Raw genomic sequence first — 26,290 nt, 5'->3', positions numbered from 1 at the left:
GTTTTTTTTTATTTAAAATTTTACCTAGTTCGCTCTGGCAAACACATAAATATTAGCAATAATATATGACACAGAGAGATAGTGTGTGTGCATGTATACAGACACAAATAGACAGATACATGTAAGAACCTATTTCATAGTGCAAGCTTGCCTGTTTGAATAAAAAAAATTCCATTATAATGGGGTTTAATTTTTAGTTTCAGTTCCTTCACTATTTCACAAATGCTCCTCTATATCAATGAAACTAGGAGAGGTTGTATTGACCAATGCAGTTCAGTGGCACTATTATGCAGATGATGTCCAATTGTATTGTACCTGTACATCTAAACCTAAGACAGCTACTCAAATTCTGGAGACCCAATGGTAACTTGCCTCCTTACCATGAAATCCGTAGATGGTAACTGCTTCCAGGTTTTACCACTTTTCCTAATATAGCCAGCTGTTTTAAGGATAATTTCAGCATATGGTTGACTTTATTTGAGCATTCGTTATGAAGAAATATATGTACAACAACAAAAAAAGCAATGTCATCATTCTTGGAAACTAATGCCATATTTGAAAAGGAACTTGATTTCAAACAAGTTGGGGCTATTAAAAGGAAAAGGTCTCTATTAGTCAATCTGTCTCAAAAAAACAGAAGAACATACATCACCAAATAGTATAAAATCCAGATCAGATGCAAGAACAGTGTTCTTAGTGAAATCATTGTACTAACAAGTCAAACACCAACATAATAAGTAAAGGTTTATCGGAAAAAGCATTTTAAACTATATCAGTAGGATCTCACAATAATATTATTGCCAGAAATTCACAGTAGAAATTATTCTGAATAATACCTGATATTTGAATGGAGCACCGTTTTCTTTTTACAGTAAGGAATAAAAAATATATTGGTTTTAAAATTTAGAATTTCAGACTTTATATAGCATTCCAGTTTCAATTCAACTAATTATTTCTTTTTCTCATACAATATAAAATAAATATTAATTTTCTGGAAGAATATGTAATTTCCAGTTGTTAAAAATGGAGCCAGTATTGTATGCTTTTTTAAATGAAATGAACAACAAAATGATAAAAAATAACCCATTCTATTTTAATAGTGCTACAGATCACTTTGAAGGGTAAAATCGCTCAAACCTAGAACAATAATATTATCTCAAGGAAAGGAATCCTACATCTCTGCAGCAAATAGTATCTTAATGGGTTTGGGAAAATCAAATTCAAAATTCCTGCCGGCAGCAAGAAGTTGAAGTAGATTTGCAACTGGAAAAGTACTTAACCCTGAAGATCAATTAAGTCAATAATGGACAGTTAAAGAAATGTATCCATTTCCTCCACAAAATGAAGTATTGCTAAAATGTAGCTGCATGCCTAAAATATATGTGATATAAATTGATCCAGTTAAGATACTATATGCATCCATTCAATAAGAGAATATCATGTTCTTTAGCTCTGATGACTATACCGTAAATATCTAGTATCTGCATATCAAGAATACTTGGAAATGGATGTCCTTTGAATTTTAGATAATTACATTGATGTTGAGATTTGGTGACGTGACCAGCAAGAATTCAGCTGCAAATTATTTAAAAGTTTTGTCTGGCCTATATCCTCTCTCTCCTCCAAAAACTCAAGGCAACAGTACCTATATAGCACTCGTCTCACCACAACCATCCTATGGAATAAGCTAGTTTATCTAATGAATCTATATTTATTTATTTATTTATTTATTTATTTATTTATTTATTTATTTATTTATTAAATTTATTTTATTTATTAAATAAAATAAATAAATAAATAAATATATTTATTAAATATATTTTGCCATGGGGCTACTTTAGGAATGGAATATATAGCTGCAAGTAGATTTGACCCTGTTTCCAAGATCCAAAAAATGTTAATAGCTCCAAGAAGTGTTATGCAAATATAAAATAGTAAATTGTACAAGAATAAAATTGAAAATATTGTACTTTATTTGCACACACACACACAAAAAGCTGTAACAAGGCACACCAAGCAGAAGAAAAACACATATGTGGATAAACTGGTTACTGTTGGCTTACAATATAACTTTCTTGTATATGCAGCTTTGAAGTTTGTCACCTTACATTTGCTGCCATGGAAAAGAATATACTGTCGCAACTGGTTAAGAAACTAAGAAAACTACCCACTGATACAAGACACATAAGCAAAACTAAGGGACTCCGTATTCCAATACAAACTTTAGTGCAAACACAGCTAGAACAAAACAAGATATGTTCTGTTCCCAAAGAAAAAAAGCAAAAGAGCAAGTTTTCCAAAGTATTTCACTTAAGGAGGAACACAATATGCAAATTATAAAAAAGCTGCTATACGGTTTACAAATACAACTGTTCTGATGCATCAAATAGGCATCAGAGGAAAATAGAAGTGGGATAGAATATTAATTGTTCTGGATCAGTCTAAACTATAACTAAGCTAGATGGTATTGCAGTTTGTAGCAGATATGTAAAAATACTTTCTGAAGAAGTAAAAAATCAGAGTGGTTAGCCACACAAATTGAAATAAATTAAATGGTTCATAAGATCCCAATTAATTTTCTACCAATTGAAGTACATAACCCATATTTGAATAAACCTTTTTATTTAGTACTAGCATCCTCAGAAACAATGCTTTTACAAATAATGGGAATAAGGTTAGGCTGTTAAGAGTCCCTTTAATTACTAAATGCAGTAACCTGTAGCAGTATTCTATTTTGAAAAGCAGAAACCTGGACCAGGTTGTGTTAGCCTGTTTCATAATCCAACCCAGAATAAAATGGCCTTGATCACCATGATCAGAAAAATTAAATCAAATGCAAGATCTAGTTCAGATAGTCTTCAGTGTTACACTACATTTCCACAAGTCTCTTGAACAGAACTTGCAGATCAGACCAAGAACTTCTGAGTTAACACAAATTCCAACTGTAAATTTAAGAGCAAAGTTCAGCTTAATCACTACATTTATTGCAGTGGTTGATTAATTAGAAGCTACTGGATTTTTTTTAAATACCAAAGTGTTAATTTAGAAAAAGCAGAGTGAAGATGACCCTGATTAATGAAACAAGTTATGGCATATGGACTTATCTAAAGAGGCATTGCTCCTTTGCTGTGCTGATAGGGTAAACTTCCCTTGCATATCCATGAGATCTGCTAGACTAGAGGCCCCCCAAGTTTTTGGACACCACGGACTGGTTCCGTGGAAGGCATTTTTTCCAGACCGGCAGGGCATGGTTTTGCGCCCTGCCTGGATCCTATATGTGCGTGGATGGAGCGTCGCTTGCGTGGCACGGTGCCAGTCTGTGGATTGGGGACCTCTTTACTAGACTATAAGTTTCATCTACCACCAATATATCTGAAGGTATTCCCCCCCCCCCCCGTTTTAGAACTATTTTTTATTTATATTCATTTTTGGAAAATTTAATTATCTAATTATTCCCACATGATTAATCTATTAACATGTTTTAATTTGGAGACAATCCTGGAGCCAAATATTGGTACAGAACTTAATGCACATGATTTAAAAATATAGAAATGACATGTTATAGTGATTTCCCCTGTTACTTATGATTTTTCCTCTTAAAACAGTTTTGATATAAAAAGTGGCATAGGAGATAGTGAAGTATGAAAAGTAATATTTTTTCATTGAGAATGCAGTTACATGGAATCAATTTTTGGTATCTAAGTGCTCATATTAATCAAGAAGAAAAAAAGCTAGCAAGCTACTTTATTGTGAATTATGAAACTGAATAGAATTTAAAAGTTAATGCCCAATAGCTGTCTTATATTAATATTGTAATAGAAAGTAGACATATTTTGTAACTGGCAAAATAAAATTGATGAAAAATGTGATTTTGTGTTCTGTTCATGTTTCAAGAGTTATTCACAACTAACTGGAGGCAGCATCATAAACACAATAAGCTCAAAGTACATTAAAAGCTGAACACTGATGTGCTTAACGTGGTATACTATAACACATACACAAAAAAATCACAATGTGAGTTTACTAGGGATTCTAAACTCTGTTCACTTTGCCTTAATTGGTTCCCGCTCCAACCATCGTACTCTAACCTTTTGCTTATAATGATATTCCTTCAGAAAGTCCTGCAACATTGTTGGCAAAGGAAGACAATCAATCCCATCATATGAAGTGTACCTGCAAATTACTGCCCGGCAGATATATTGCAAGCTGAAAGGAAAAGTCCTATTTAGAGAAACTGTAAGTAGCGGTTCAAAAAACATGCAAGAAATTGGATCTTTGTAATGTTCCAGAAGCCCTGTAACAGTAGAGGAGTGAAACACACAGGGATCATGAGCATCAAAACTGAAGTTGTGATTCCACTGCTCGATGCGTGCATGTAAAGAGCGGTTGTAACGGCGGAAGCTCACAGAGAAGAGGTAGTCTTCTTGAGCAGAGTCCCTGAGCAAAAAAGTGCCTTCAGGTTTTCCTTCTAGAAGTGCTTCTGCTTCATAACGGTCCATCACACCCCAGTAGCAGGGATTACTGGTAATCTGAAGTAAGTCTGGCACTAGGCAGTGAATATAATCAATCTGAGTATGTACTTTCCAAGCTCCTTGCCTGCTGATGTGGCTATGGCTCTCACCAGATATTTGGCGCTGCTTTTGTCTACGTGACTGCAAGCAGAGAGTAGTTGTGTCTTCCTCCAAATCACAACTTCCTTGTGTTGTTGAATTGCAGTCTCCCATCAGTTCAGACATGCCAGGGGGCAGCTTTGGCCCTAATTTATATAATGGATTAACCTGTGCAGTAGCTTCAAAAGTATGTATCTGGGCATTGGGAGGAGGATCCACACCTTCTTCTATACTGAGCCTTCGTCTCTCTCTCAGCCTATCTTCCTCATCTTCTGTAGAAGCCAAGGAGGAGTCAAATGCATCAAAAATAGCAGAATGTGGGCTCACTGGAGCGGTGTGCTGCTTAATTAAATGCCACTTTTGGGCCAGATCTGATCCAGCAGGAAAAGGACATTTTTCTAACATTAGTTCAGAAAGATGGATCTTCCTTTTGTTAGAAAAAAGAGGCTTAGATTGTTTGCAGTAAGTTCTCATAGGGAAACATAAGCCCACAGTTTCCTGCAATCTTTGCCTCAGAGAACGATTTCCTATGGTTCTGCTTGAGATGCTATCTGTATCGTTAACTGAGCTCACACCATATCTTCTTTCCCTCCTTTGCAAGTGAGAACAGCCAAATCTTGTATCACTTTCCAATGAGCTCTGAGTTTTTGTAGAGCAGGAATGTTTCTTTTTCCCACCCCATGGAGCATGCCTTGAGTAGGAATCCCTTCGTGCAAATTTAGCTCCTGAGGCAACATTCAAGTCAATTTCTTTCTCAATGCTTATTTCAACAATCTGTGGGATTTCTGTGGCACAGTTTTGATTCTTTCTCGAAAAGCCTTTTGAAGTATTTAGATTCAGTTGCAAAGGACTGCTTGGTTGCTGCTGAGTTGGACCAGGCACACAAACACTTTTATCTCTAACAGATGCACTATTGGAATTTATGTCTACATTTTCATTTCTATTTCCACCTTCAGGATTAAAGAGACTTTGGCATCTGTACTTGAAGCTGTTCCACATTTTCCCAACTTTACCCATGGATTATGTTACCTACATCACAAAGACAGAAAGACAATTAATTTAGGAAAGTCACTTACTGAATAAAGAATAAATAGCTGAATACTTAATTCATGAAGAAAAATTAAAGTAATTCATCTCATTTTCAGTTTATAACTTAAACATCAATAAAATATTAAGCAACTGAAATAATTGTGTTACTTTAATACAAATCAGCTACATTACTCTAATTGGGAAGAACACTAATTTTTCCTCCCAGTGTTCCATGCTTTACTACTGTTTCCATATGCCCAACATATAACTGTAAATAAATATATAAATAATTCCAAATGGGTGCAGTTTTACATTTAAATTGACTTGTGGCATATCATAAGGACCATAGGATTAAAGAAAACCATCTCTGCCTCCATATACAGCATGTACTTCCAAGTGTTCATCATTATGTTGCAGAAAAGGGTTAATAATTAGAGCTACTAAAATAAGCAGCTGTAATTGTACACATTCCCAACTAGCCAGTATCTGCCTCAGTCAGATATATAAATATCAGGTTGCCAGGTACAGACACAAGATATGTATTACTATTGTCCTTGTCACTTGTCAATTTTTGGGTGACCATACCAGAAAGTTCCCAAATGACAAGAGGAGTACAAATAGTCAGGCCTAACTTTACTACTTGTGTACAGTTGGTTTTCACATTGGTATGTAGTTTAAGGTGGGTACTTTCCAGATGAATGTAAGATTTCAAGTCCTCCCTCAAGAACTTAAGCATGTCATATAGAGTTTAGATGTGACAGACTTTGAACATCTATCTACATCTCTCTCTCTCTGTCTCTGTCTCTGGGTGTTTGTGAGTGTGTGTGAATGCATGTACAAAATTTAGACAGAAAGTCCAACACTGATCCCTCCGTACTTTCTTTTTACTGGGAACGACACAAATATAGATGCAAAAACTTCAGTATAAAAAGGTCACATGCTTTAAGAATTACTTTGATTAACCACAGCTATCAATCATATTAGAATTGAATTTTCAGTCTGATTTTAATGGTAAAAATAGATCTATACTAAAAATATTTATAATGACATTTAGATTGAATAGCCCATTCACTTGATAGGTTTATTAAAATATTTCATACTAATGAATTACAAAATCATCTATTAAAAATAATTGTAGACAATTCTGGATCATTTGACATTTTAAAAAGCTCCCTGAAAACCCACTGATGGAGCTTAAATGCTAAAATCTGCAATATTCCTAAAAGATAACAATTAGCAAAACCCTGTAAAAAGTATTCTATTCATCTGCAAGTACATTAAAGCAAGAATTCTGAATGATGACCCACAAAGTGGTTGGTGATCTGAGGAGTTGGCTGATCATTTGAGCAGGCTGCCTGCTTTTTCCCCCAGCTGCTGCTTAACATCAAAAGGCTACTAAATATATACCTCTTTTCTAATATTAGTTTTCCAGGTAAGTAATTTTTATGGTTGCTATTAAAATGATAGAACACTTTGAAAGACTAGAATTTATTTTCAGTTCACAAGTATTATTAGCACTACTTTGCTTAACAGCAACCTACAGTATCAATATATCATGCATACTAATTATGTGCTGCTGTATTCCACCTCACACTGATTAACATATTTCATCTAAGGAGCAAGTAGGAAAGATACTAATACACATTTGCTACTATGTATTCTATTTAAGTTGTTTATTCTATCACAGATTTTTGTCCCTGAAATATTGAAATATGAAGACTTGAATGTTTCCAATTTCTTAGATTGCAACTCGAAAGGTAATCTTCAGTACAATGTTAACTAAACATACTTCCAGGCCCTAACACTTAACAATTCTTCAACATCACCTTCAGTTAATATGAGCTCTCCATTCACACAGTTTAGTTGCAAAAGATAAGTCTTTTGTCTACAGAGATTCTCAGTCATCCAGGTCATGGTTGTCCCAAAGGTGCTTTTGCAAGAGGCAACTGGACTTTCTGGTTTTTCTTTGAAGACATTTCGCTTCTCATCCAAGAAGCTGCTTCAGCAAGAGCTGCTGAGAAGCGAAACATCTTCAAAGAAAAACCAGAAAGACCAGTTGCCTCTTGAAAAGGCACCTTTGGGAAAAAAGTCTTTTTTTTTTTTTAAAAAAAAAAAGCTGTTGCCTAAGGCCCAACATATCAACAGAAGCAAAACAAAATGAAATGATATACAAGCTTAATACAGTGAAACAAATGGCACTTCCTATGTTAGTGTCAATTGTCAGTGGTTCACAATTTTTCTATCTACACTGAATAGGACAAGTTTATGAAGAGTGGAAATCGTTCACATAGTTGCTATTCCTTGCCTCCTTATCCTTTTTGTTGCTTGGTCACATTTCCAATTCAAGCCTTCTTCCATCCTTTCTCATCTCCAGACCACTTCTGGCCATTTTTTAACCTCTTCCCACTACACTGAGTCACTCTCAATTCTCCTAAGGCTATCATGATGTCATGGCTATGTCTCCATTCTTATAGAACAATACAAATGATGTTATTTGTGCCATTTCAATTTGGGTTATCCATCAAACTTCAAAATGAAGCAGTTGTTTCCAGCTGTCTATTGCTTTTACTTCCCAGTAATGTCTCTGAATACATTTGGGATCAAATGTTCTAAGAAATAAAGGCTAGTATTTCATCCTGGAAAAAAATTCTTCATTCAGTCATAACTATTATGACTGAAAATAAAGTAAACTAGGCATATCATACATGAAATGCCAGAATAATTTTGGTTTGGATGGGGAAGGAGTCCCTGTGTGCATTAAGATCTCTTCTGCTAATTAATGGAATTATTAGGATCCCATATAAAAGATCCAAGTGCTGCGCAATAGAGTGACCTCCTGTTCCTGCCCACCTAGCAATTTGAAAGCATGCAAATCCAAGTAGATTAATAGGTAGGAAGTGTTCTGTGCGTCTTTGGGGTATAGCCATGCTGGTCACATGACCATGGAAAATGTCTTCAACAACACTGGCTCCCTCGGCCAAGAAATGGAGATGAAGTCTGTGCTCTAAAATCGGACATGACTGGACACGGAAACCTTTACCTTTATAAAGTGAACTAGAATATAAGTAAGAGAAAATAGTATCTCCTTGCCATATTTATTCTTCAAATATGTCGGCACTCAGCCAGACCATTTGTTTAAAGTAGTAGAATTGCATTATTTTCTAATGTATGTGTTATTAAACTATTAATTTCTAAGCAGTTCAACCATCAAATATTCATGATCATGCACAGGGAAAAATTAATATCTCAGACAAAGCCAAATTTAGATAACAGCCACAATGCACATAATGAATACAGTTCTCATAGATCACATTTAAAACAAGAAAGCCACATGAGAAGCTGCAATCATGTACAAACAGCCACTGCAAAGTAATCTATGACCTTGTTTCTACCTCAAGAATGGTACCTTCGGGTTGCTTCAGACGGGAAAGAACACCAACTGCAAAGCAACAGTAATTACTGTATTCAGGTAACAGAAATATCTATTACTTAAACTAAGTTATAAGCACACCTGATATTATGATTCTGAGCCTACTTAGAGTAAGCCTTACATAACTTAGCAGGGTACACTTCTGAACATAAATGCACAATTATTTTGTTAATTCATTCATAATACACATTTTTGAATGTGTATCCACAGGGCAGCTATATTCAACAAATTTTATTTCCAGGTAACTGAACCCCACAAGAAGGAAAGCTGGTGTTTTCCATTAGGCCCTCTGGTCTTAACACCTTGGACTTGCCTTGTGTTCTGGGGCAATGGCTAAATTGCTCCCCCTGTACCACCTCCTTTGTAGGAACTGCCTCATCCTTCCTCTAACTATGATAGGTGAGCGAGCAAGGGCTCTTGCACAGCCTAATAATAAAGTATTTTTTTAAAAAAATTTTTTTAAATACAAATGTTATAAGATTAATTCTATAATAATTTTCCTTAGCTAGACAGCTTAAAGCAGGGGTGTCAAACTCGATTTCATTGAGGGCAGCATCAGGGTTGTGTTTGACCTCGGGGCCATGAGTGTGTGGCCAGGGTGGATGTGGCCAGCTCGATGTCACTCATTGAGGCTCCGTTTTCGGCCGCGATGGCTGCCTGCAGCCCTCTGCCAGTGAAAACGGAGTTTGAGGATGCTGCGTGCGGCCCTCCCGAACTCCATTTTCACTTGCAGTGGCACCGCGGGCCAGTCCTTCAATGTTTCCAGGGCAGGCCCATGGGCCAGATTTAAGCACCCTGTGGGCTGGATCCAACTTGCGGGCCTTGAGTTTGACGCCCCTGGCTTAAAGGCATATGACTACAGGTTCAGTCCTTTTTTTCCATAAATAAATATGTAGCTTTCCTAATATTGTTTTAATTTAACCCAGTTTTCTGAAGCAACAGTTCTATTGTTTCACTTACTTTCAGATTTTGGGGTATATTTCATGTTAATCAAAGGTGGCAAATGTGATAGTAACCCCAATCCTATCTAGTCTCCATTTCTGGGTTTGTTCCAGATGAACTATGCTTTGTTCTTAAAAACACTATTTCTAGCACTAGTACTAGTCCTTAGTACTAGAGGAGGTACTAAGGGAAGATGCAGACTATGAATGGCAGAGTTTGAAGCCTGCACATTCAGAAAAATATTATACACACTCACTCTCACACACACATAAACAGATTCATATATAAACCCAATTCTTTCACACAGGTTTATTTTTCTTTTTATATCTGTATTTGTAAAAGTGCACTGTATGTTCTTTTTTCCAAAATAAAAAATAAAGAATCTTAACTATAAGGTCTATCTGACATAACATCTACAGAACTATATGAAAAAACAAAAAACCAAAGCAATTGCTTCTATTAGACAAGGAGCAAGAAAGAACAATAGGTCAATATGCCTGATCAGAACATATAAGGAAGTGAAGGAGATAGCACCATTAGACAGATGTAAGAGATACCTCTAGCACCTGTTCTGATATTTGTGTATGACAGTAATATTTTTTTAATTTCATTTTTATAGCTGCCCATCTCAACGAGTTTCTCTGGATGGTGTACATTGTACATTTTCTCACATATGCTATATATTTATTGCATCGTTGCTGTAAGATTCATCTACTGCTTTGAAACAAAGTGCTGAATGGTATTTTAGAAAATCTATGATATACTGAAATGATATAAAGAACTACTTTTTGAAAACCCACATGCATGCTTTCACTGATGCTGGTACAGGTAGTCCTCACTTAATAACAGTTAAGTGGGACCAAATGTTTTATTATAAAGCAACATGGTTGTAAAACACAATATCATATGACTACATTGCTTAGTAATGCAATACTGGCAGTTTCTGTTTCCATTGTTAAGCAAGGATCACAGGTCATTAGGTGAAGAATTCTTTGCAACTTTGCTTCTAGCAAGCAAAAATCACTGGGGAAGTTGTCAGGAAGTTGCAAGTCCCAAATATTTACAAGCAGGCTGGCAAACAGGTAAGTGACTCTGCCAGATGGGTAGAATGGGTAGTTGGCTGGTGAGCCATGGCAAAACTAAGAATGGTTGTTGCTTGGCTGGAGAGGGTATGTAAGTGGCCAATGAGGCCAGTGTAGCTGTGTTAGGGATGGTTGCTGCCAGGTGAGGGAGACTTACGGAAGAGACTTACAACCTTCTAGCTTCCTCATTGACTTTGCTTGAGGGAAGCAACAGGGAAGATTGCAAATGGTGATCCTGTGACTGTGGAATGCTGCAACCCTATTAAGCACAACCCAGATTACGATCATGTGACTGTATGGTATTGGGAAGGCCAAAACTTTGAGGACCAGTCACAAGACTTCCTTGTTCACTGCTGTCATAACTTTGAACAGTCACTGAATATGTGATTGTTAACCAAGAATTACCTGTACATCTTTTCTGTTAAGAGTACTGAGCAGAAATTTTTCCCAATAAGCATTACAACAAATCAGGGCAATTTGCCCTGAAATTTATAAACTATGTATTTTATTTATAGATTTTAAAAAACATACCTTCTTCAACTTGTCAAAAAGATGGTTTAAAACTAAATGTGAACAGTGTCAATTTTAAAAATTGTTTATAGGCTTAAAAATAAAGTTTGATAGTTATAGTTCCTAATTAAATAAGCACTGGTACCAATGACACTATGCCTTATTGTTAATTTATTTTGATTATATTTTCACCTATATAACCATTTAAACAAAACTTTATTTAAACAGCCTTACATTTATTTTCCCATTGTTCAATTTGTCCCTCAATCCTTTGAATTCTTTGTTCCCTTCCTGCTTTTTCTCCTCTCAATTCTTCCTTACTTTTAGCTTTCCAAGTTTCAGCTGTTATAAAATCTGACCAAAAAAGACCAACGGGAAGAGAACCAATTTAAGAAAATAAAAAGCTCAGCAAATTTCTGCTCTCCAATTTATGCATTAGAAGATACTGTGGAAAAAGTTTGTGCTTTTCAGTTAGAGGTCCTTTCCTATCAGCATTTAAGGGTAAAACATTTGGTTTGACTTATCAAGATAAATATGTAAAATTGAGAAAGGAGATGAGTGGTTGAGATAGTGGAGTGTGTGAAAGCTTTGGAGCAATTGTTCTTGTAATTGTATGCTGTGTAAGCTATATGCTGCATGTGCAATTCAAGGGATGTTTTTGGAGTGGCATTTGCCTGAAGGGAAGTTGAAATAGCTGAAGTTGGATTGCTTGACTCAATTCGGATTTTTTGGGCTGAAGAATTGTGCTGGAGGATGGCAGTGTATTTTGTTTTATGGTGCTGACCATGCCTACTCTGACAATAATGTTTGCCACATTTGTGATCTAGGCCAGGGGTGTCAAACTCAATTTCATTGAGGGCCGCATCAGAGCTGTGGTTGACCTTGGGGAGCCAGGTGGGCGTGGCCAACTGGGTGGATCTGGCCTCTTCGCATTAGGTAGACCGGGCCAAAGCTACATTGGCCTGACCTTTCCTCTTCGCATTGGGTAAACCAGGATGGCCCTATGGGCCGGATTCGAATACATCCGGCCCATGGACCTTGAGTTTGACACCCCTGATCTAGGTAGTTTTTTAAAAAATTGGTGACAGCTCTCTCAGACTGGTCTGGCTTTCCTGAGTAATCTGCTATTGAAAGAACATGTTTGGGCTGCTTCCTGGAGGAGTAGGCTGGACGACAGACTAAGATGGTAGTGTTTAAGGAGCTTACCATCTGTTTTGTTGTGGGATGCTGTGGCTTTGGAAGTGCAGACAGTGCCAGAGACCGGGGAAGGTTGCGGTAGAGTGGCAGACTACTGTGAACTCCCCTACCTTAAATAGGTCTTTTTACCTAATTAATGATTTAATCACTGATGAGAGGGCCTTCCTGACATGGTATCACCGAGACCTGGTTGGGCCAAGAAGGGGAGCAAGTCCATTTGCAGATATGCCCACCTGGGTTTTGGGCATGTCATGAGCTGGTGCAGGAGTGGTGAATGTCATCCAGCAATTTCTTACAGCCTTCGGGAGCATTGCACTACAGGTCATCAGATGTGAGACTCTGTTCATTAAGTTGGGCTCTAGGAATTAGTCAGAATTGCAGCTGTCGTACCAGTCCCCCAGCACAGTAACTTTTCTGCTTGAGCTTCTTGAGTACATTTCTGGGCTGGCAGTTGAGTTCTCCAGATTTGGGGAACTTCAATTTCAAGGAGTGGGATCTGAAGTGGCTCAGGGGTGCATGGTCACCATAATGACCATGGATCTATTCTAGATTAACCAGAGCCTGACATGCATACACTGGATCTGTTGTGGCAATGGCTATGTGATTTGGGGGAGCTTTTGGTATCTCCCTTGTTATGATCAGATGACATCTAATTACCATGGGTTTCTTCAGCCCTACTATCCAACTGCAGGGAGGCTGGACCCATTAGATGGGGAGATTGTTTTTATATATTGATTTTGTTTGTAAGCTGCCCAAGTCATGCTTTTGTGAGGTGGGCAGCCATACAAATATGAAAGATAGAATAAGGTAAGGCCAGGTAAGGTGAGGCGAGATGAGATAAGGTGAGTGAGTTGCCAAGCATCCAAAATGTGGTCAGGAAACCACTAGGCGGGGGTGACAGTTTTCCAATTTAGTTGTACAGGTCCTACAGCACCTATTCCAAGGACATTATAACTCTGAATGGTCATAAAATGACCAGTCATAAGTCAAGTATTATCTGTAGTAAATAAAATTTCATTAATACCATAATTCTGACCTAGTACTTAATCAAATTCACAAAACACACTGATATGATTATTTATTAAAATAAGATTATCCAACTAAACATTAACTGAATGAAGCTAAAACTTCATCTTAAAATTGTGGTTTCAGAAAACTGAAACTTACCTAAACTATTTTTTTTAAATACAGAACTGATAAATTCTCTATAAACAAATATGTTTGTTAATACTATGTAAGGGCCCAAATTTTCCATTTTTGCTAAAAAAAAAAAGCAACTGACAAATCTTAAGGAAATAAATCTATCAGTATTATCCAAGAATAAAAAGTTGCTGAATCTGTCCAATTAGCAATGTATCCCAATGGGAATCTATTCAGAAGTACAGTTGCAAGAAAAAGTATGTGAACCCCTTGGGATTACGTGGAGTTTTGCATGAATTGGTCATGAAATGTGCTCTGAACTTCATCTAAGTCACAACAATAGAAAAACACAGGCTGCTTAAAATAATACTACACAAACATTAGATGTTGCCATGGTTTAATTGAACATAACATGTAAACGTTCACAGTGCAGGGAGGAAAAAGTATATGAACCTTTGGACTTAATAACTGGTTGACCCTCCTTTGGCAGCAATAACCGCAACCAAACGTTTCCTGTAGTTGCAGATCAGACCTGCACAACGATCTGGAGTAATTTTGGACCACTCCTCTTCACAAAACTGTTTCAGTGTAGCAATATTCTTGGGATGTCTGGTGTGAATCGCTCTCTTCAGGTCATGCCACAGCATTTCAATCGGGTTGAGGTCAGGACTCTGACTGGCCACTCCAGAAGGCGTATTCTGTGCTGTTGAAGCCATTTTTTTGTTGAATTACTTGTATGCTTTGGGTCATTGTCCTGTTGCATCACTCATCCTCTGCGGAGCTTCAGTTGGTGGACAGATGGTCATACGTTTTCCTGCAAAATGTCTTGATAAACTCTGGAATTCATCTTCCCATCAATGACAACAATCCGTCCAGGCCCTGAGGCAGCAAAGCAGCCCCAAACCATGATGCTCCCTCTGCCATGTTTTACAGTGGGGATGAGGTTTTGATGTTGGTATGCTGTGCCTTTTTTTCTCCACACATAGTGTTGTTCCAAAACAACTCAATTTTGGTTTCATCTGTCCACAGTATATTTTGCCAGTAGTGCTGTGGAGCATCCAGGTGCTCTTTTGCAAACTTCAAATGTGCTGCAATATTTTTTTGGGACAGCAATGGCTTCCTCCGTGGTGTCCTCCCATGTACTCCATTCTTGTTTAATGTTTTCCTTATTGTAGATGTGTCAACAAAAATGTTAGCATGTGCCAGAGATTTCTGTAGGTCTTTAGCTGACACTCTAGGATTCTTCTTTACCTCATGAAGCATTCTGCGCTGTGCTCTTGCAGTCATTTCTACAGAACGACCACGCCTAGGGAGAGTAGCAACAGTGCTAAACTTTCTCCATTTGTAGACAATTTGTCTTACCGTGGACACATGAACATCAAGGCTTTTGGAGATACTTTTGTAACCCTTTCCAGTTTCATGCAAGTCAACAATTCTTGATCGTAGGTCTTCTGAGAGCTCTTTTCTGCGAGGCATGGTTCACATCAGACAGTGCTTCTTGAAACCAGTAAACCCAAAACAGGTGTGTGTTTTTAAAGGACAGGACAGCTGTCAGCAACACATCCAATATCATCACACTGATTGGAGTCAAGGTTGGCTCACTCCTGGCTCCAATTAGCTCTTGGAGAAGTCATCAGGCTAGGGGCTCACATACTTTTTCCTCCCTGCACTGTGAATGTTTACATGTTATGTTCAATTAAACCATGGCAACATCTAATGTTTGTGTAGTATTATTTTAAGCAGAATGTGTTTTTCTATTGTTGTGACTTAGATGAAGTTCAGAGCACGTTTTATGACCAATTCATGCAAAACTCCACGTAATCCCAAGGGGTTCACATACTTTTTCTTGCAACTGTAGGTCTCCCTGAATTCAGCAACTTGCTCTTGCAAAAAAAAAAAAAAACCCACAAAATTACATATTTAAGTATCATATATGAGCAGACTGAAGGTTTCTGATAGCAGATTAAAAATGATTGCATTGCTCCCCACTATCTAAAGTAGCTAAAATAAAAGTAGCAAAATCAGCATTGCATGATTAAAGTTACCAACTGGATGCCACTTGGAACCAATAAGTTATCAACAATACATTTTTTAAAAAAAATCCTTTCAATTTCTAGTATCATTTTTTAAAAATGCAAATATAGGATGCTATAAATCAAAGCCTCAATCTCCAGTATTACATTTTATTCCAAGAATGCCTATAAGCTCAAAAGATATCTGGTCATCTAGAAATTGTATATATGTAATTATGTCATAGGAGCATGAATGAGTTCAACGACTTAGTTTACTATAGTTCTGTCTGTGAGATGTGGTTTGACATGCACAACTCAATTATAAGTTATGTACCTTCAAGACCTTCTTTTTACAGACTGTTCTCTGTTTCTATCACTAAGATCCAAACTTTGTTTAAACTAAACTATGAGGAAGACTATCTGGAAGATGGCCTTTGATCCTTCTATGGGATTTGGATCTTTCAAAGGAAAAAAAAATCTTACCAAGTATCAAAAAAGGAAAACCTGATTTTAACAAGAATCATCTATAGAAAATATAGGGGAGGGGAGAATATTAAGAAAATTTAAACATTCATTAAAGGAAGGAAGGAAGAAGAGGGAGATGCAACATTTTTAACAACAGATAATCCAGAAGGGCACTGCTTATGTTCTTATGTGGTAACATCAATCAACTTTGTGGGTTAAAAGAAATCCAAAATTCCCAAATTGGGTAATACATTTATTAGGACTAGCCAAAATGAAACAATAAAGTATGCAAGTTTTAAAGTTCAAGAATTTGTCTCTTGGCTATATTTTGTTAAATATTAGAAACAGTCTGGAGGTTAATTAGCTTTGAATTTAGGAGGCAGAGAGCACAATTCTCTTTTTTCTTAATTGTTTCTTTTCAGCATGTTGAAACAACATAATACTATTCTGTACTTATTAAGAACCCCTCGAACTGCATAACTGAAGTTTGTCCATCACTTCCTTCAACACTATAATTCTGTGATGGCAAACCTATGGCACGCACACCGGAAGTGGCATGCAGAGCCATCTCCCTGGGCACGCAAGCCGTCACCCGTTGCTCTTCCAGGTACCGGCATGCCGGCTAACTGGTCTTCATACGCACAGGAGCACCAGAAACCGGAAGAACAGCCACCCGGTGCGCATGCCGGAAACTAGAAGATCATCTTCCCAGCACACGCATGCACACTCAGTGGCTGCTCTTCCAGTTTCCGGTGCTCCCCCGCACGCTTGCTCCCATTTCAGCACTCATTGCGGAAAAGGTTCGCCAACATTGCTATAATTAGTACAGACATGACCCTAACATTAACCAAAAGTTTTTCTATCTTTCTCTTTTCTTCTAATCTACTTTCCTAATTAACCAATCAAAGAGACTTACAATAAGGTAAACATATTATCAATTGTAGATTCTTCATGCTTATTTAGAATTAAGTCTATTTTGACTTTTCCCTAGGTTATAGTTTTAGGATTACAGTCTTGCACGACTGCTTGTTAGGGTTTTAGTTTTACACAGAACTATAATGCAGCGTAGTTCTACACGTTTAAAGAATCAGCATTTATCCTGGCTATTTTTAAATGCATGCCTTTATCACCTATAAAAACTGAATATTGTAAAATGTAACAATTCATCTAGCCAGTACAGAACTCAGCAACACCAAAATAGTAAGAAGTGCAGCTGAGTCAACTGAGGACAAAACTTCCTCAACCCATCTGCCTGGCATTACTAGTGAAATGCTGGCACTTAACCACTTTGGCTCTAAATCTATTACTAGCAAGTTGGAAACTGTGACCTCTCTTACAATGTGTTAGACTGTGCAGAAAACCATATTTCAAAGCCAAAATGTGTTTTGGAACACCTTAGAGCAGCTGCATCTTTCCTGGGGTTTGTATAGCTATCCCCTGTAATTGGCAAGTGATGTAGAAAGGAAAGTCTGATTTTATTTATTAATCAATATAAAATATATTCTTAACCACTGTACATGTATGCCCACACATGCCCTGAATCATCTTTTGTGAATTGAAATCATCAATTTCAAAGATTCATCATCTTTGAATCCTGGTTGCTGTAAATCTCTACTATATATTACAATCAATCCAGTTTATATGCTACATATATTATATAACATGTTAGATATAATACAAAATGTTTCTCGGTCAAACTCAAACCTTCCTCCACATCTACATTCAAAAATATCAGAATGAATTTTATCGCTAAAATTGCTGACAAAACTACTTGAGTTCAGAAGATTACTTTATACAAAAAAAGTTATGGCATAGTATGACTCTTTGTGAAACCAAGTAGCATGCAGGCAATAATGTAGTATAAATTCAAGAGTCTGATGTTATATTTGTATGAAGCCTAAAAACTTGGATTGTTGTTTTTTTCCAATTTCCATTAAAAAAGTAGACTGCTAATAAAATCAGAAATCTAAACTGTGATTGTTTTAGTATTTGAACTGAAGGGTTTGAATTACCATAACAAATAGTGATTTAGAAATATCCCAATAAAATCAAATCACATGAATGCCAAACAACATTTTTCTCTCCTGATTTACCACCTGATTTTCCAATACAAATATTAAACTTCATTATTTTACTTAACATTATAGTATTTGCATCTCATGGATTCACTTAGTTAATTGAAGTGTTTCTAGAACTAGTTTTATCTATGAATTATCTGCATGTCATTGTAAGAACTAAGGGGAAAGTACAATTTTTACTATGTAAAGTAAGTCTTTCAGGAATCTAGTTAATTCACAGAAAGTTACTGTAACTCTACTTTCCTTTCAGTAGCTTTACTGTACCTTAAAATCAAGTAATATTAAGTTCAGCAAAATCAGTATGCAATCTTCAGTTCCTTTAAACTTTTTTGTGGTACCAAGAGTAATTTTTTGACACATTGTAAAATCTAGTTTCAAGTTCCACTATTTCAAGGTGGAAAGTACATGAAAACTATAATATAAACACAAAACAAATTCTCTGTAAAAATTCCATCCCTCCTATTTTGCATCTTTCATTACCACCACCATAGATATAACCATCCATAAAAATCTGAAGTATTGCTCATAAATCATAGATTACTTAATTTAGTGCAATGACTGATTTGCAAGATAAGCAAAACACCATACTTGTCATCTGTTGCTATTCTCAGATTCTAGTATTTCCTTTATATTTTTTATCCTAGAAAAATGCTTTAATACATCACCACATGGTTAATCCAGTGAGGTTGTTCTGTGTAAAAATATTTTTGTCTGTATTGTAATCTCCATATTGCAATAAGAAAAGCTAGTTGGCTCAACTAACTCTTCAGCTAAGGATTTTGTAATGGATTATACCTATTACTACAGAGAAAGGCAATAAGGAGATTCTAATATTATTCAATGAATATTTTATATGTTTCTAAATTTTTAATCTAATTCACATCTGTAATCCTCAAAAGAAATTAGTAATCAGAACAGGTAAAACTGAGCAAGATAGACTAATGTTTAGGAAACAGTTTCATGTCTACAGATGTAAATAAGTCACAGTGAAATTAAAGAGCCTAGTTTAGACCTGGCTTAGAAATTTTGACTTGTAGTAAGATTTAAGGAACAACTTTATTATATAAATTGTAGATTCCAAAAGTAAAAGGGAAAATTATCAACATTTATGAAGACAATAACAGTAGTCAATGCACAAGAGCATAGAACTTAGAATTAACTGAATTGGAAGTTCTGTGCTCTGAATTTTAGCGACCAGATTTTCTGCAGGATGATTTATCCCTAACCTGGTCCATTAGCTCAAAGGTGCTGCTAGTCATCCTCTTCTCTTTCCTTCTACCTTTCCCAGCACTAGATCTTTCTATAGAGAACTAGGTCTTCACATAATGTGTGAAAGTAACATAATTTGAGCTTGGTCATTTGTGTAATGTAATGGGAAAGACTTTGTGAGACAAGGCAAAGAAATGAGACCAAGGAAGCATCAGATAAAAGGCCTGAAGCAAGGATGTGAGTGAGGCAAGAGGCCCACAACAGACCCTACCTTAGTTTCTTGGGCTGTAAAGGAGACAGGAGTAGAGAAATGTAATTTCAGACTTCCAAGATTTGGCTAATACATATTTACAATAAATTAGAATTAGTTCATCTGGTTGTATTTCAGTCTACCTCAGAAGGCTGACATTTGTGCCTTCAGTGAGAATTCCGGGTTGATTTGTTCAATGATTCACTTGTTTGTTTTCTTGACTGTCCACTCTTAAGTATGTATATAGTAGTATCTTTAGTGAACTTAGATACAATATTTGTCATCCGTTCAAAACAATTCTGTGAGTGACCTTCATCTTTGGCACAGGAAAAATGATTATCCGAAGAACAGAGCTGATTCCATTATGTCCAAAACTGTACTATGTGCAATACAGATAAAAACATGCAACTTCGTGTGCTCATATACAACAATTACAGCCTGAAGGAACAATCAATGGCCATAGCCTCACCAGTTTAAGTTTACACATACACCTTTGCCCATCTATCATACATAGAACAGCTTCCAGGTACTATACAACATTCTTCATATTCTAAGTTTAGTGGCATAACACTTTTGAAGCTATGAATAACTGAACCAGTTAACGGGAATTCCTGTCCATCAGAAAAAGATGCCAGCAAATCTGTAACTGAACTCTACCGATTACTGAAATTTGAAGTAGTTTTCAGACACATGTTCAGAAGGGGAAAAAAATCTGTTCAATTTTTTTTCAAGTATTTGCTTGTAATTGTCTCCATCTTGACAACATAGACCATCAAGGCCATAAAACAAAAACTTCTCTCATCAAATAAGGGTAAAATGCTGAAAATATATTTTTCTATGCAAACATTCAATATGCTCTTTAATTCATCTTTTGCCTCAGTTCCCCATGACCCTGAACTGCAGTTTAAGGCACCCATCTGCTTACAGCTTTAACTTGCAAACTGATGAAGGAATTCCTAGTGCTTTGAGCCATACATTTTACTTTTCCCTCCCAATTAAGATGATCCTTAAAATTATTAATTTACCATTTTTCTCCTTGAAGTCGCAAGACTTAGACGAGACAGCTAGAACAAGAATTTACAAACTGGCTTTCTGAGCTTTCCAGACCCCCCCAAAATTTATAAAAAATAACGAAAAAAAAATAAATGCTTCGTAGAAGAAACCCCGCATACTGTATTTAGCTACTTAGATAAATCTCCCCAAGGAATCCGGAAAACTACTCATTTCGCATCCCCCCAACTGGGCTTCATAGAATAAAAACCGAGCGTACATTTCACTCCCCCCTTTTGCGGGTCATCCTCCTGTCGTCCCCCTTTCCTTAAATTCCGGGGGCGGGAAGCGGCAGCCGAGGAATGTCACTCGCTTCCACACACACACCCCGAAGACGGGCCTTTCAAAGAAAAAGGGGACCGGGAAGGGAAGCTTCCCTCCTCTGCCGGCTGCACAGCTCGAAGCTAACCAGATTCACCCACCTAAACTGCGGCTGCACACAGTGCAGGAGGCAGCAACTGGAGGCGCGGACCTGCAAGGCCAGCGCATCTCTCTCCCCGCTAGCCTCGTTCTCTCAGCGCCGCGCCAGCTCCCTCCTGGGTCCCGGCATTACCTCGCGGCGTCTCCCCGCCAGCTCCCTCCTCCTCCTCCTCCTCCTCCTCCTCCGTCCCTTGCCGCGAAGATAATGCGGACCCCTTCCGAGCGCGGCCTGACCAGCAGTCCCGCCTCAGGCCCAGAAACCGAGCGCGCACCACCAGCACTGACGGGGGAGGGCGGAGGAGTGACAGCGGCTTAGCCAATCGCACAAAGCGGCTCCCTCACTCCTTCGTCCAACCGTTACTCTCGGTAGCGGGGAACGGTGCAGCCTCAGCGCAGCCTATAGCAACGCGGGCCCCTCATCATTCCCCCGTTAGAAACCGGAGAGCCAATCCTGGCGAAGATATCGAAGCCACTCCCATAGGCCGGCCGACATTTCTCTTTCACTCTTGTCAGCCGCCTCAGTGAGCCGGAGGGCGGGATCCCCGGCAGTAGAACGGAGGCTGGCGGGGCGGCCATCTTGAAACAGGGAAGACGGTTCACGGTTTGGCATGACGGGGCAGGAGAGGCCTTCTTGGAGATACAGTAGTCATGGTAACGCGACGTGTTTCGCTCGGATGCAAATCTCAGCGCCTTGAGTGAAGCGGGCTCCTTCTCGTCCTGCAACAATACCCGCCAACACCTTTTGTATTTTTGTTTTGCAAGCTCTACGGAAGGCAGTGACGCTCAGACTCAAATTGACCCGAGGTCGTGGGTAAAAAAAAAAAAAAGAAGAAGAAGCGAATGGTATCGACTGGGTTGTTGCCGCTTCCTAGCAAAAATAGGCCCTCAGAGAATTTAGCGAAGCTGAAGAAATCGCGGCGAAAACGGCCTCGGAGCGAGGCGGAGTTTCGTTTGCATAAAACCCGTGATGCATTGCGAATAGGAATAGAAAGGTGGGGTGGAAATTTTTAAAGGCCGGCTAACGTCGGCCTTTCCCCTGTCTCCGTGCCCGTGGTTGGCATCCAGATAAGCTCGGTACCCAGTTGGTGCTATGAAAGGAACTGCGGGCAAAAGTTGCTATAACCTCAGGAAAAGTCGCTTGCTTAAGAAAAGTTCACGAGTGGGTTTCATCTTTCTTGTGCGGATCACGGGACTGTTCTCGAGTGGAAAGCGGTGTTCGCCGTTGTTGCTGCCGTTGATCTTTATTGAGATCCAAATTCTATTGAGAACCTGGTGTTTGGTTTTAAGAGAAAAGCATTCTGTTCTCTGTAAAAGTGGATTTTCCCTGTTCCCCCCCAACCCCTCAAAATCTGATTACTGTATTATCTCTGCATTGATTTCCTAAAGCCCAGAAAACTCAAATCACAAAATATGAAGGTGATTTTGTTGCCGCAAGATATATAATAAGATAAATTGAGTGTTTTTGAGAAGAAGAAACTGTCCTGCTGCTCAAGCAACTCCAAAGATATGATGCATTGGAAGAAAAAAAGAAAGCAAAAATCTTATATAGCTACCTTATATGCATTTTCCAGGAAAAACAGTTCCAAAATTATATTCATCCAGCATACTATAAAGAAATGATATTTCACCAACAAGCAGTATGAGTAAGATGTGAGTGAGATGAAGATCAGATTTTTTTCAGTTCAGTCTGCAGATGGTACCATACATATCTGATTTTTTTTTTCTTGAATTTACTTGCTACATGCAACATGGCAGTCTTCATGGGAATCATTCTTAGCACACTAGTAACTAAATTTAATGTGATCCAAACCAGTGGTGAAATGTAAAATTTGTTACTACTGGTTCTGTGGGCGTGGCTTGGTGGGGGAGGTAATATGATTGGGTGGGCGTGGCCAACTTTTTAAAAAAAAACTTTTAAAAGTATTTTTGCTACAACCTCTTCGGTTGAAGAGGTTGTTGAAAAATGCTTTTAAAAGGCTCTGCCGATCAGGCAACTCAGCTGGGATAGTCAGAACCTTTTAAAAGCATTTTTTCTACAACCTCTTTGAGGTTGTAAAAAAAAAAGCTTTTAAAAGCCTCTGACAATCTCAGCTGAGCCGCCCAATCATCAGAGGCTTTTTTTTTTGCTTTTAAAAGCATTTTTTCGGCGGAAGAGGTTGTAGAAAAAATGCTTTTAAATTTTTTTTTAAAAGCCTCTAATAATCGTGCGGCTCAGCTGGGCATGGGGGGGCGCAGGGATTTTTGCTACCGGTTCGCTGAACCACCCGCCGCCATCCCAACCGGATCAGGCGATCCAGCCCGAACCGGGAGCATTTCACCCCTGATCCAAACACAAGAGATTATGTTAGGATGAGCCCTACTATGAAGCAGACTGAATCAACTAGGGGAGGATATCTAGTAGTGATGAAGTATTGGAGGACAGACCTATGCTATTACCTACCAGTAGCTGCTCTTATTTTTTGTTTTTTTCTCCACAAATTAGCCTTCTATCCTTAGCTATAGTAGAGAATGCTCACCTAATTGTGCTGAAGTAATATTTAATTGCCAATCTGTTCAACTTCTGTAGATGGGGTTATCTGTTTGAGGATGGGATTCTATAATTCAAGCAATTTTAATCTTTATAGGTTTTGAATTTTCTGTTTGTCCATAGTTTAAATCAGGCCAGTGTTTAAAAGGCAATTATAGTGCCATCTAGTGGAACAAAAATTATATCTGCTATTTAAGTATGAATACAGTTTACCTATAGTAATTGTTTTAAAGAATGACTGAGATATTTAGGAATCTAAACAGAAAACTGTTAGCAATAAGCATGTGTCCTTTCCCCCTTTCTTCTGCTTATTTATATAATTTATATAAGCATCTTCTGTACCTTTGGTCACAAATTTCACAATTGGATAGAGTTCCAGAGTAGTAATTTTGAAATGTATTTATTTTATATTGTATTTTCAGGAGCACTGTTGAGGGTAGTTTCTGATTCTTGCAGCTTGTATGTGTTGAATAAATATTACTAATCAGTCAATTCTTAAACATGATTGCTTAATTTTTAAGGATAATTGCTTACATGTTCATATACAGCAAGAATTGGTAATTTTCATTTTTTTTCAATTAGGGTAGAGACACACTATTTTATCCATGTAGTCATAAAATTAAGGGGAATGTTGTTTATTCAGTCTGTATTCAGTTGAATCTCCCTCATTTTTCTCCATAATTGGATATCATGAACAACTATAAATTAATTAGAAGATCAGAACTACTTCCTTTTGATAGAGTCCAATGAATATTGACCTTAGTGTGTCCTTGGAATAGAGACGTGTAGTGGCAGGATTAGGTAAATGTACATGTTGCCCAATCTCAAGAGTTTAAAAATAGCAACATCTCCAGAATGTTGTGTCTACAACAGGTATGATTTTGTATGGTTTTTCAGTATAAATGACTGAATAACATTCTGAGGCATGTTACTCAGTCATTTGTACAATTAAGTGTTCATATCTTAATAATTGTTTAAAGGCAATTCTTTGCCTAGCCATTCAAAAGTAAGTTCTATTGAGATAAATGTTACAAATTCCTATCTAGGTTTTGTAGCAGCTTTTGCCAATCTGCTATTTTCTAGATGTGCTAAGATTTCAGTTTCCAGAATTATTAACCAACAGATTGGGGAAGGCTGATGTATGGTTTACAATACTGGACAGATGGATGCAGTATTTCAATAAGTCATATCCTTTCAAATACTGAAGCAATTAGATTTGTAATGTTACTGAAGCAATTAGATTTACAATATTCTCTTAATTGCAAATAGGAGCAGGGAAAAATTGAATTGTGCGTGCTTTGCCAAATAAATCCAGTAAATGTTGAAGTATGATTTAACTTGGGATTCTCCTAATTCATCTAGAACAGGGATGTGAAATTCAAGGGCCGGGGGCCGGATCCAGCCCGCAGGGTGCTTCGATCTGGCCCATGGGGCCACCCTGGAAACAGTGAAGGACTGGCTTGCGATGCCTCTGCCAGTGAAAACGCGGCCTTCCCAAGCTCTGTTTTCGCTGGCAGAGGGTTTCAGGAGGCCGTCGCAACCGAAAACGGAGTTTGGGAGCCCGTTTTCTATGGCAGAGCGCTCGGGCCAGCAGAAGTGCCCCCGACACGAGTAATGTTAAGCTGGCCACACACCCTGGCCATGCCCCCCCCCCGTTCCCCAAGGTCAAACACAACCCTGATGCAGCCCTCAATGAAATCGACTTTGACACCCCTGATATAGAGTTATGCTTTGTATATCTAATCAGAAGTAAATACCACTGAATTGTTGGGATCATGCCAGGGAAATATATCTACCCTGTTTCCCCGAAAATAAGACATCCCCTGATAATAAGCCCAATCAGGCCTTTGAGCACATATGCTAAAATAAGCCTCCCCCTGAAAATAAGCCCTCCCTGAAAATATTTAAATGCAGAGCTGGAAATCAGGTAAGACGGCAAGAGCAACCCCATCTTGTTCCACACACCCCAAAATAATAAGACCTCCCTGAAAATAAGGCCAAGCGCTTATTTGGGGTTTCAAAAAAAATATAAGGCAGGGTCTTATTTTCGGGGAAACGGGTATATAGTATTGTATCCTTGAACTGTGCTTTCTTTGCAGCTTTCAAGTCATATTGTTGGATAAAGTCATACAAGTGGTTAATAAAGATAACTTAATGTTCTGTGTTGATTTTTCTCAATTCTTTGGCTTCCAATCTTGTGGTCTTATTAAAATGTATATAAGTTAGCAATTAATCTGAAAAATTAACTGCACATTTTATTAACCAAATCTATACACTTGTTCTGAAACATGATCAGAACAGCTTAGTAAGTTACTTAAAAATCACATCAATATTCTAAT

General features: G+C 37.8%; 1 protein-coding gene across 5 annotated transcripts; it reads right to left on the bottom strand.

Annotated features, from left to right (window-relative positions):
* Nucleotides 1-1,950: 1,950 nt before the first annotated feature.
* Nucleotides 1,951-26,105, bottom strand: SOCS5 (suppressor of cytokine signaling 5). 5 transcript variants are annotated; one of them, XM_034427633.3, is made up of 2 exons: nt 20,980-26,105; nt 1,951-5,639 (listed from the first exon to the last, which is right to left on the bottom strand). In XM_034427633.3, exon 2 carries the CDS (start codon nt 5,625-5,627, stop codon nt 4,044-4,046), a length of 1,584 nt encoding a protein of 527 aa, XP_034283524.1. In that variant the 5' UTR covers nt 5,628-5,639; nt 20,980-26,105; the 3' UTR covers nt 1,951-4,043. The 5 variants fall into 5 exon arrangements, with proteins under 5 accessions (XP_034283524.1, XP_087739372.1, XP_034283521.1 ...); XM_087883246.1 differs by having other exon boundaries at nt 21,225-26,105; XM_034427630.3 differs by having other exon boundaries at nt 21,427-26,105.
* Between the last annotated feature and the right edge of the window lie 185 nt (nt 26,106-26,290).

Source organism: Pantherophis guttatus, chromosome 1 (assembly GCF_059756535.1).
Source record: "Pantherophis guttatus breed Tessera chromosome 1, ASM5975653v1, whole genome shotgun sequence".
Lineage (NCBI taxonomy): Eukaryota > Metazoa > Chordata > Lepidosauria > Squamata > Colubridae > Pantherophis > Pantherophis guttatus.
Note: the sequence above shows the minus strand (reverse complement) of the source record. Positions and strands in the feature narration are given on the sequence as shown.